At 39.3% G+C, this 11882-nt stretch overlaps 1 protein-coding gene and 1 pseudogene across 1 annotated transcript; one reads left to right on the forward strand and one right to left on the reverse strand.

Annotated features, from left to right (window-relative positions):
* Positions 1–1233: 1233 nt before the first annotated feature.
* Positions 1234–4275, reverse strand: LOC143670564 (uncharacterized). The gene is made up of 2 exons (XM_077145418.1): positions 2395–4275; positions 1234–1452 (listed from the first exon to the last, which is right to left on the reverse strand). The coding sequence occupies exons 1-2, from the start codon at positions 4266–4268 to the stop codon at positions 1440–1442; spliced, it is 1887 nt and encodes a 628-aa protein (XP_077001533.1). The 5' UTR covers positions 4269–4275; the 3' UTR covers positions 1234–1439.
* A 379-nt stretch (positions 4276–4654) lies between these two features.
* Positions 4655–11562, forward strand: LOC143671867 (uricase pseudogene; annotated as a pseudogene).
* The last annotated feature ends 320 nt before the right edge of the window (positions 11563–11882 follow it).

Here is an 11882-nt window from a genome sequence, read left to right on the forward strand (position 1 = left end):
AGTGTATAACTATATAGCTTTTATCATGTGACTGTGTGATTTTAAAATCGTTGTGACAGACAGTCCCTTGATCCAGTATATGGGTAGAGGAGTAATAAAATAGACATGCATACGACAAAAAAAAAAAAAAAAAAAAACAGGCAGAGATTGAAGTTATGCTGCGACAAGTCAAGAAACTCCAGGAGATCCCAGAAGCTGGTGGAGGCATGGAAGTAGGCAATGGAGGAAGTATGGCCTTGCTGACATTTGATTTTGGACATGTGCCTTCCAAAATTGTGAGAGAATAAATTTATGGTGCTTTAAAATTACCCAGTTTGTGGTAATTAGTAATGACAGCCCTAGGAACTTAATAGGCTAACCCTCTCAAATTGAATTATCCTATTTCCACATGATATAACCACTATCCTAAATAGGGTATTTATCATTCTCCTACATGACTTCCTGCTCGTGTTACATATATATGCAGTGATCATATGCATTTCCTGTAATACATATATATGCATCCATTATCAATAGCGTGTTTTCGATGTGTTTAAGTTTCATATACCTGATATCATAATGTTTGTATCTTTTTGGAACTAGCTTTTCCCTTATTCATTTTTCCATTGCCACCACTCAAATCTTTGCCCCTCTGATTGGTCTTTTTCTGTGTCACAGGCCCCGGGGAATTTTGGTCTTTTCCCAGTCCAGCTCTTACTGTCCAGTTCAGTTTACCTGTAACAGTCTCATATTAGTGAATTAAGCTTGGCCCTATCATAGGTTAAGCTCAACGTTTCCCCCCCACTGCTCTAAACCAGAGATCCTCAAACTTCAGTGTGCTTCAGAATCACCCAGAGAACTTGTAAAATCATGCTTGCTTGTGGTCTGCCTCCAGAATTTCTGACTCAATATATCTGCACTATGTATCTCTAACCTGTTCCTGGGTGATGCTGATGTTGCTGGTCTATAGCAACCCAGTGGCACCAGCTAGCCTCCATGCAAGCCGGGTCATCCATTAGATTCAATAACATGCAGTAGAGGCAAAAATCTCCATTTCTCTCTTTACAGAAATGTTTATAACTTGATATTTTAATTTGTTTAGGGTTGCAATAAAAGAATTTATCCAGGCTTACCAAATGACTGAAAGTGATTCCTTTCACGATGGTAAAGGGGTCGAAAACAAAATTGAAAGACAGACAGATATGAGTCAGTGATACTTATCTAAAAAAAAATCCTGCAGCTTATTCATTTCAAGTGAACTTTTATTTTAACATGAACAAATGCTGTCAAATATATCTGAAAAACACAAGAGTAAGTCAGATGTCAGCAAATATCCCTTTATGGGTGATGAAATTTGGAACAAAACCAGGGTTGATAAAATTTCCACAAGCAGCTGAAAACCAGAACATCACAAATCTATGAAGAAAAAATTCATTGTTTCTTTCTCCATGCATGTCTTTCTATGCTTTCCAACTGCAGGATGAAATAAGAGAAAGTTAATCATTGTACATCCCTAACATGCAAAAGTGGCTTCCTATATCGAAAAAAATAATCAATCCTATGTCTGTTGTCCCAACAGGAGAAACGTTGCCTTTCCCTCTTTTAATCCAGAACCCTGGGTATAATGGTGCTCTAACATCATCCAATGGCTTCAACCACCTGATCACACCCACCTTGCCTCCCTCTTGCCAAATACCAAATTGATAACTTTTTTTCAGAGACCATTCTGGGGTTTAAATAGGTTTTTCCACCTCAAAAGCCTGTGTGCAAAGCCTGTGTGCTTTCTATAAACCATACTCTCTTAAGCTTCCAGATGCTTAGTTTCCATAATTGTAAAATGAGAAAGAAAATAATGAGAGAATGAAAAGGAAAGATGAGACATATTAGAACTTAATTACCAATTCCATAATAAATAATCTCACAATGAGTACTTTTCCTTTCTTTTGGCTGACATATGAAACACAAAAATTTACAACTGAATGAATAGTTAGGTATCAATCATTAAATATGCCCCTACTTGAAAGTCTTAACTTTTTACAACGTTGTAAGTAATTACATCCTCAAAGGCACTGTCTCCTAGTTAGTAGCACAGACTATCCCTGCAGTCAAGGCATGAAGCCCAGTCACTTGAGCAGCTTCTTCTGGTGATTACTTTCTCTACAAATATTGGGCTTAGCTACCTGTACTGATCATTTTCTCACCAGAAATAGTCCTGTGGCTAAAGCTCAAGGATGCTGTAGCTGTGAATGAAATATATTTCAGAACATGCTGCCTTCCTTGTTATTTAATATACAAATGCATGAACAGTAAACTGGTTTTTACAATTAACATTAAAATGTGTTTAGTTAGAAAAACTTTAAAAATATTTAGCAGTTCAGTAATGATCAGGTGATACTAAAGGCGATACACACATACCTAGATTCTCTGGACCTGCCCTCTCCTGGGTCCAGATCCTTTTCAGGGCCTTCTGGTTCTTCAGCTTTGTCCTTTTCTTTCTCCTCCTCACTTTTAGCCTCTTGGTCATCTTCATCAGGATTTTCATGTTCATATTTACTTGCTTCTTTAGTGAAGAATAAGACAGCCTTTGGGACCAGAAGTTCACGGAAAAAGTATCCCAATTTAAAATCAGTAGCAGTGTCCATTACTCTACCCTCAGGAGATGCAGAAGGATAGAAGTAGTTAAAAAAGGAATAGCTGGGCACATTTCTACTCGTTGACACAACACTTTTGTTGTTCTCACAGTGACGTGGTTTGATAGCTTTCACGGAGACATTTCCCCCTTCCTTCCAGTAAATCTCACACCCTGTGCTACTGACTATTTCTGGCCCACGGGAGAAGAAGAGATCAGAATCATCTGGATCTGATTGAATTTGGTATGTTTTGGTCAAAACCTCATTGAAAAAGAATTCATTTGCCTCAAAGACAAATTCTAGGGTGAAGCGCAATGGTTCTTCAATTCCTGAATATTTTATTTTCACATCTTTTAAGTGCTCCAGTATCAGTTCATCATTTTCTTGGATCAATTTACCAAGAATAGCTACATTTTTAAAAGCTGTTAACCAAAAATGAGGTATGCCTTTTGTTTGTGCTTTTCCTTCAGGCTCTCTTTCAATTTCCTCCCAGGCTCCTTCCTGAACACCTACTTGGCAGCAACATTCATCTTCAGTGGGCTCATATATTGCATTGATAATATAAGCTCTCTTATCAAACAGAGGTTGGTAGAGTGCAGCATACTTTTTCTCAAGATTATAAAGGTCTTTATAGAATTGGGCTTCCACTTGTGCATACTGGGCCTGAAGTTTTCTGAGAGCTTTGACCCTCTGTTGAACCATTTGAGGCAAGCGCTGAGTATGACCTGTATGTGAACGGGCTATGCCAACAGAGGCTCTAAGAGCATAGGAACCTTGCCTCCACTCGCCAGCATTGGTCCCCTTATAGGTATAGGTCCCTGGATCCTGAAACTCCACAATATCAGCCAATGCCTCACTCTTTAGGTCCTTGGATTCTGCTGTAGGTGCCTCAGCCTCCTGGAATACAGCCCGTTCTTCGGGTTCCTCAGGTTCTGACAGATTCTCCCCATCTCGAGCTTCAGCTCTGTCTCGCTCATTTCCTGACTCTTGAGGTGCAGGTCCCTCTGCAGGGTCCTCTATTTCCCTAAGGGTGCTCCTTAACACCAAGGGAGTTTGATAGTACCAGGCATGGATACGGCCATGATAATAGATACTGCGTAGAAGAGAACGCACCAGATCCCGGAACAGGGACCAAAGCCGTTCCAGAAGGAGGGCCCTTGTGACAACCTCGGTGTCCTCATTTACATCTTCCTCTTGGCTGTCACTGCCCTCCACTTCCTCCTCATTGTCATCTTGCTCCTCTTCATCTACCTCCTGGTCATTCTCCAGATCCTCCTCCTCTTCCTTTTCCTTCTCCTCCTTGTTGTCTTCCTCCTGGTATTCTATTTCTTCATTATTGTCCTCCGAGCCTTCATAATCCTCCTCTTGCGCCTCCTCCTCCTCCTCCTCTTCCTCTTCTTCCTCCTCCACCTCACCGTCCTCTTGCTCTTCCTCCTCCTCCACCTCACCCTCCTCTTGCTCCTCCTCCTCCTCTTCCTCCTCTTGCTCCTCCTCCTCCTCCTCTTCCTCTTCCTCCTCCTCCGCCTCACCCTCCTCCTGCTCTGCTAGCGTGACGTCTCTATGCTTCTTGGATAATGAGAGGTCCTTCTCCTGCCCAAACTCTTCTTCCCAAATGGCTTCTGCGATCGCCTGGGAAGCCAGAACGGCAGCGGCTCGCATGATTCCGGCTGCCCCTTCCCCAAACTGCACGCTACCCTTGCCAGCCCCAGGGTTTCCACCCACCCCGCCACCAGCTCCGTCATGGCAAACAGGATCCGGGTCTCGCTCTTCTGTGGCAGACATGGTAGGTGTGACTCACCAGTCAATACCTCAACCCAGGCAGCAATTAGACACGACAGAGAACATACCGGCCACTGAAGTGCGGCTTATGAGAAGAGGCCGTTCGGCATCAAGGCTTGACTCGAGGCAGGGGTGCTGGAGTGGGGGTGGGGTGACAGAGGAGACGAGCATAGAAAGGACAACGGTCTGCGAGTGTTCCTCGGAAGCCCCAAGATAGGAAAGACTGGCCTCCGGGCAGAGAAGAACCCACCAACGTTGCTCCGGAGATGGCGGTAGACCAGGTAGGAAGGATTCTGACGGGTGGGTGATAGGGGCGGGGCCAGGAAGAGTCAACAGTGGGCCCCACGTCTTCGTCACCTTCTCTCAGCTCATTTGCTGAGAAGTTAAGATTGACATTCCCTTAGTCCAATGAATGACCACGGTCCTGAGCTTAGGAGTTCCTGGTTTGCTTCCATTTACTTTGAGCCCACGCGATGTTTTAGGCCCACGCGAGTTTTGTCTCCATAATTTTACCGTTGTCAGCCAATCGAAAGTCTTCCTATATGGCAGCATCCTAGGGTATGGGAAATGTGATTTGCTTCCCGGTTTCCACCTGAATATGGCTTATGCTTGTGGAGAGTCGTACAGATTTCTCTAGTGCATGTCTCGGTGCCTAAAAAAGTCTTCCCCGGGACAGAGAAAAGAACTTAGACTTTTTAACTTTATTAAAGTTACCCAGTAGAGAGCATATACATGTGAAATAGATGCAGTCAAAATGGAAGATTGAAGAAGTGTTAAATACAGGAGCTGAACGGGTGTTTAATAAATTCTGCCAACTTCTATTCACGCCTTCAATGAATTAACAAAGAAGAATTTTTTTAAAGGTGAGTACAGGAAACATTAAAAGGACATGATTCCTAGGAGGATTTCCCAATCAGCTGTCTAAAACTTTTGTGCATTCAACCATTTAGCCAAGATAACATAATTCTTACAATCAGGGAGACATAAATTATTTTTTACTTATCTGAGAAAAAGTTTTGTAACTCTGAAAATAATTTTTGAAATTAAAAAGCACAGAAAATTACTTAAAATATCATATTTAAGAAAAATGAAAATAATCCTTGTATCACTCCAGAAAAATTTCAAAGTTTTTAATTTTGCACCCAGCCCCACCTCAAGAAAGGAGCATGGTGTTCTTGCAAACCATTGGTTTAAAGTTTGAAGAGAGTGTAGAAAACCTCTAATCCAAACTCTTCATGGGGTTGACAAAATTACCAGAGAAGTCCAATCTAAGATGTACATTTCGTGTCAGCACTTGTTCCTTGATATGGCCTTGGTCAATTATCATTTCTGGGTCTCAATCTGTCATGTAAGGGTAATTTATACCTTAGCTGCTTCACAAGTTTTCTCTAAGAATCCAAAAAGATAATAGGTGTGAAAGCCCTTCTCATACTGTTTAGTGGTATACAGGTATAGAGTTTTGTCATTTCAATAATAACTTTGCCCCCATTCTTGAATTATTGAGCAGAAGTTATTGATTAGTATCTCAGGCCTTCATAGTGAACCCTCTGATTTGGTTTTGAGGAACAAGTTTTTTTTCAGGCATGTAGGGTTTAAACATTTCTTCCTAGGCTGATTATGTTAGAGTGCATGCCCTGCATTTAGTAATGTTTAGAGATAGGGCAATGGTATTAAATGGGATTGTATTTAGGGCAATGGGATTAAATGGGATTGTATTTAGGATATTAAACATTTGCTGAAGCAAGTTTTGCTACTTTGCCATTTGCGCTCCAAATTGCTTAATGCTTCTAAATTAAAAGGTTTTCATTTTTTATGTTGCCAAAATCTAGAAACATTTTCAATGTTGACCTTTCCTTTCTTTTCCTTCTAACCTTACATACTAGTATCCAAAGAGAAGACACATTTTATTCTATATGTTTTTCTTGTTTGAAGGTTGTATGAAATTGTATTTCCAACTCTTATTTTCAACCCCTTAAGCCACCTGGAGTAAATGCTTGTACATGGTGTGAGATAAAAATATCAGTTGTTTTCATTTTAAAAGCTAACATGCAGCACCATTTGTTGAGTAATCCTTCCCCTCTCTTCTAATATTTTGTCATGCACTCTTTATCTTAACACTTCCACAGGTAGAAGTTCCCTTAATATTGAGTCCAAGCCCATTTTTTTCTTAATAAACTTTATTTTTAGAATTGTTTTAGGTTTACAGAATTTTTGCATAGGGAAAGTACAGAATTCCCGTATACTCCTACACAAACACAGACTTTCCCCTTGCATTAGCATGTACATTTGTTACATTTGATGAACCAAAGTTGCTTCACTATAATTAAAGTCTTTAGTTTACATTAGACTAGCTGTTTCTATTATACAGTTGAGTAGGTTTTGCCAAATGCAAGCTGTTATGTATATATCTTTACAGCATCATACAGAATGCATTCAGTGTCCTTAAAGTGCCCTGCTCCACCTATTCATCCCCTACCCCACAAGAACCCTTGGAAAACACTGATCTTTTAATAGTCTCAATAGTTTCACCTTTTCCAGAATTTCAGATAGTCGGAGTCATACAATTGATAGTCTTTTTCAAACTGGCTATTTCACTTTGCAGTTTAGATTTAACTTTCCTCCATGTCTTTTGGTGGCTTAATAGCTCATTTCTTTTCATCACTAAATAATATCCCATTATGTGGATGTGCCGCAGTTTGTCCACTCAGCTATTGAAGGGTATATTGGTTGCTTCTATTTGGAATAGTTATAAATAAAATTGCTATTAACATTCATATGCAGGTTTTTGGGTGGACATAAGTTTTCAGATGCTTTGGGTAAATACCTAGGAACACAATTATTGGATCATGTGGTAAGCCTTAAGTTCAGCTTTGAAAGAAACTTACAAATGGCATTCCCATCGGCAATGAATGTGTTCTTCTTGCTCCATGTTTTAGTTTGCTAATGCTGCTGGAATGCAGTACACCAGAAATGGGTTGGCTTTTATAAAGGGGATTTATTAAATTACGAGTTTACAGTTCTAAGTCCATAACAATGTCCAACTAAGGCATCCAGAGAAAGATACCTTGCCTCAGGGATGGCTGATGCTGTCTAGAACACCTCTGTCAGCCGGGAAGGCACATGGTGGCATCTTCTGGTCCTTTGGCTTCTTGTTTCAAACACTTTCCCCAGGGGCATTTTCTTTCTACATCTCCAAACATCTCTGTTTATGGCGGCTCAGAGCTTTTTCCAAAATTATTCCCTCTTAAAGGACTCCAGTAATTGGATTAAGATGCACCTTGAATGGGTGAAAATACATCTGGAACCCAACTAATCAAAACGTTCAATTCACAAGTGGGTGGGTCACATTTCCCTGGAAACAACTAAATCCAAAAGATCTTACCCAAACACTAAGTCTGCCCCCACAAGATTGGACTAAGAGAAAGAATATGGCTTTTCTGAGGCACACAACTGTCTCAAAGCAGAAAACTTCACATCCTTGCCAGCACTTGGTGCTCTCATTATTTTGGATTTCAGCCATTCCGGTTGTTGTGTACTGATCTCCCATTATTATTTCAATTTGAAATAACCTAGTAATATGTAATGATGCGCAAGTTTTCATATGCTTCACTGCCATTTGTATATCTTCTGTGATGAAGTATACAGCTCTTTTGCCCATTTTAATTTGGATTGTTTCTTCTCATTGTTGAATTCTAAGTATTCTTTTAGTACTTTGGATGCAATTTCTTTATAAGATATGGGTGCTGCAAATATTTTCTCCCAGTCTGGAACTTGTCGTTTCGTTTTCTTAACAGTGCTTTTCTCAGAGAAGAAGCTTGACATTTTAATGAAGTGAAACATCAATATTACGCATTCATGAATCATTCTCTCGGGTGGCATCTGAGATGCAATTGCCGAACCCAAAGTTACTTAGATTTTCTCATATGCTATCTTCTAGAAGTTTTATAATATTCATTTAACATTTAAAATATATTGTAGTAATATATGTATACAGATCTGTTTTTTTTTTCATTTTAACCATGCTCAAATGCAAAATTCTATGGTATTAATTACATTCGCAATATTGTGCTATCATCACGAGCATCCATTTCTCAACTTTTCTGTCACCTCACCAGAATCCCTGTACCTATTAAAAATAGCTCCCCCTCCCTTCCTCCCCTTCTCCTCCTGGCTCCTGGTAACTTGGCACCAACTATCAGTCTCTATGAATTTTTAATATTTCATATAAATGAGATAATACATTTGTCTTTTTGTGTCTGGTTTATTTCACTCAACAGGATGTCTTCAAGATTCATCAATGTAGTAGTATGTGTGATGGTTTGAAGCTGTATGTGCCCTAGAAAAGATCATGTTTTTAAAGCTAATCAATTCCTGTAGGTGTGGACCCATTTTGAGTAGGATCTTAACTTGTTGACGTGTGACCCACATCATTCAGGGTGGGTCTTAATTCTTTAACTGAATCCTTTACAAGGTATAAAGGACAGAGAGAAGAAACAGAAAATATCCCCAGAGAACCTCACAGATAAAAGCCAGAGAAACTTAGAGAGAACACTCAGGAAACAGAGGAATCCACTGAAGCTGGAAGCAATGAGACCTGGAAGAGAAGGGAGAGACCAGCAGACATTGCCATATGCCTGGTTATGTGACAGAGAAGCTGAGGATTGCCAGTAGCTGGTCTTCAGGGAGAAAGTATTGCCTGTTGCTGCTTTGATTTCTACATTTTCATGGGCTGAGAATCGTAAGTTCCTATATTAATAAATCTCCATTTTAAAAGCCAACCCATTTCTGGAATATTGCATTTAGTCAATTTTAGCAAATTTAAACTGAATGCATCAACAATTAGTTCCTTCTTATTGCTGAATAGTATTCCATTGTATGTCTATACTATATTTTGTTTACCCATTCATTGGTTGATGGACACTAGGGTTTCTTCCACCTTTCGGTTATTGTGAATAAGGTTGGTAAAAACTTTGGTATACAAATATCTGTTCAAATCCATGCTCTCAATTCTTTTTGGTATATACCAAGAAGTGGGATTGCTGGGTCATATGGTAATTTGATGTTCAACTTTCTGAAAAACCAACAAACTAATTTCCACACTGGTTGCATCAATTTAAAATGCCACCACGGAAAACAAATTTTCCCATTTCTCCACATCCTTACCAGCAATACTCATTCTCAGTTTTAAAAAGAAAATAGTAGCCACAATAATATATCAACACACTCTTTTCCCAATTAACGCACTTGGGACCCTGGTCAAAAATTAGTTGGCTGTATATGTATGGGTTTATTTCTGAGGTCTCAATTGTAGTCCATTGGTCTATATGTCTATCATTATGTCAGTACCATAATGTTGTGATTATTGTGGTTTTGTTATAATTAATTATTTTATTAGAGAAGTTGCAGGCTTACAGAAAAATCATGCAGAATGTATAGTGTTCCCGATACGCCCTCACATGTTCAATTTTCCTTAACATTAACGATTTGCATTAGAATGGAACTTTTGTTACAATTGTCGATAAATGGTTTATAATTATACTATTGACTGAAGTCCATAGTGCTCTTAGAATTTACTGTTTATTTTGTACAGCTCTATGGTTTTTAAAAATATTCTAATAACAAACATACAACTAAAAATTTCACATTTTAACCACCTTTAAATATACAATTCAGTGGTGCTAATTAAATTCACGAGGTTATGCTACCATCAATACCATCTATTACCAAAAAATTCCCATCACCCCCAAAAGAAGTCTACACCCACCAAGTTTCACTCCTCACTCTGTGTCCCCATCCTGGCCTCTGATAAACTGTACTTTAGTTTCCAAATCTATGAATTTGCATATTCTAATTTCTTTCCTATAAATGAGATCACAGAATATTTGTCCTATTGTGTCTTCCAGATTCCTCCATGTTGTAAAATGTATCATCATTGCATTCCTTTTATGGCTGAATAAAATTCCATTGTATGTATATACCACATTTTATTAATCTGTTCATCTATTGACGGACTCTATGTTTGCTTCCCTCTTTTGGAAATTGAGAATAATTCCACCTTGAACCACAGTGTGCATATATCTGTTCAAATACCTGCATTGAGTTCTTTGGGGCATATACCTAGAAATGGGTTTTCCCAGTCCTATGATAATTGTATATCCAAAGTTCTGAGAAACCCCAAATGGTTTTCCACATTGGATCCACAATTTTTCATTCCCACCAACAATGAAAGAGTGTCCCTATTTTCCACATCCTCTCCAATATTTCTTGTTTTTATTTTTAATGATAGCCATTCTAGTGGGTGTAATGTGGTACCTCCTTCTGTTTTTGATTTGCATTTCCTTAATAGCTAGTGATGTTGTACATCTTTTCAAGAGCTTATTGGTGAGAAATGACATAGCTGACACAGATGTAGATGCTTGAAAAACAATTGCTTCAGAGCTGACAGAGACATGGGCAGAGTCCAGTAGAAGTTTCCATGTGCCTTCCCATGAGATGTTAAACAAGCGAGAACTTGGAGAGAGCCAAGAGAAGCCAAGAGATGAAAGCCAGCCCCAGAGAGGCAAATTGGTGAACCCCCACAGGAACAGAGGCTGAAAGAAATGGATCCCAGGGACAAGGGACCAGCAGATGCCAGCCATGTGCCTTTCCAGCTGACACAGGTGTTCTGGATGGCATCAGCCTTTCTTGAGTGAAAGACATCCAGTCACTCATTCTGAAATCAAATAACTCAAGGTCTTGAGAATGACTCAGTCTGGATTTGAAGGATTAATTAAGGATAAGTTCACCATCTTCCCCTAGGTGAAGGACCAGTGCTTTTTTACTCAAGTGTACTGCAAATGGTACACTGCGCAGTACACCAAGGCAGAGACATGGACTTTGAGGCTACCTGGGACATTATTCAGGATATTGTCCTGGAGTAGCTCACTGCACCATATGACAAAGGGGAATACTCACCCCATGTCCAGAAGACCCTCTATGACATCCAGGTGCTCTCACTGAGCCGGGTTTCTAAGATAGAAGGTATGGAAATCAGTTTACCAAGCATTCATTACTTTAACATAAACATGTCCAAAATGAGACTGATAAACTAGGAAAAGGTCTTGCTACCTTTAGACAATCCTCATATAGTAAAATCACTGGTAGAGTCGAGAGGAAGCTGTCTTCAAGGCTGTGACATTGTCCTGAATAGGAGTCTACTCTTGGCTGAGGAATCCCTTACAGCCACTTCTGTTTAAGACTACATCATGTACCCAAGCCAATTTTCAAAATAATAGATTGATTTATAGTGTTCATTTTCCTCCTGCATAAAATAATCTATTTCTTCCACACTTAGCTCAGGAAGGCGTTTCGTAGTTTAATAATTCTAAAGTTCATTTTGAGTGTGTCTGTTTGGAAACTACTGAGCAGTATCAGAACAATCATAAATCAATATTTCTTTTTGATTGTCTTGTGTCTTATCTTAGAGAAATGTTAAAGAATCAGTTCATTAAGAAA

Source organism: Tamandua tetradactyla, chromosome X (genome assembly GCF_023851605.1).
Source record: "Tamandua tetradactyla isolate mTamTet1 chromosome X, mTamTet1.pri, whole genome shotgun sequence".
NCBI classification, from domain to species: domain Eukaryota; kingdom Metazoa; phylum Chordata; class Mammalia; order Pilosa; family Myrmecophagidae; genus Tamandua; species Tamandua tetradactyla.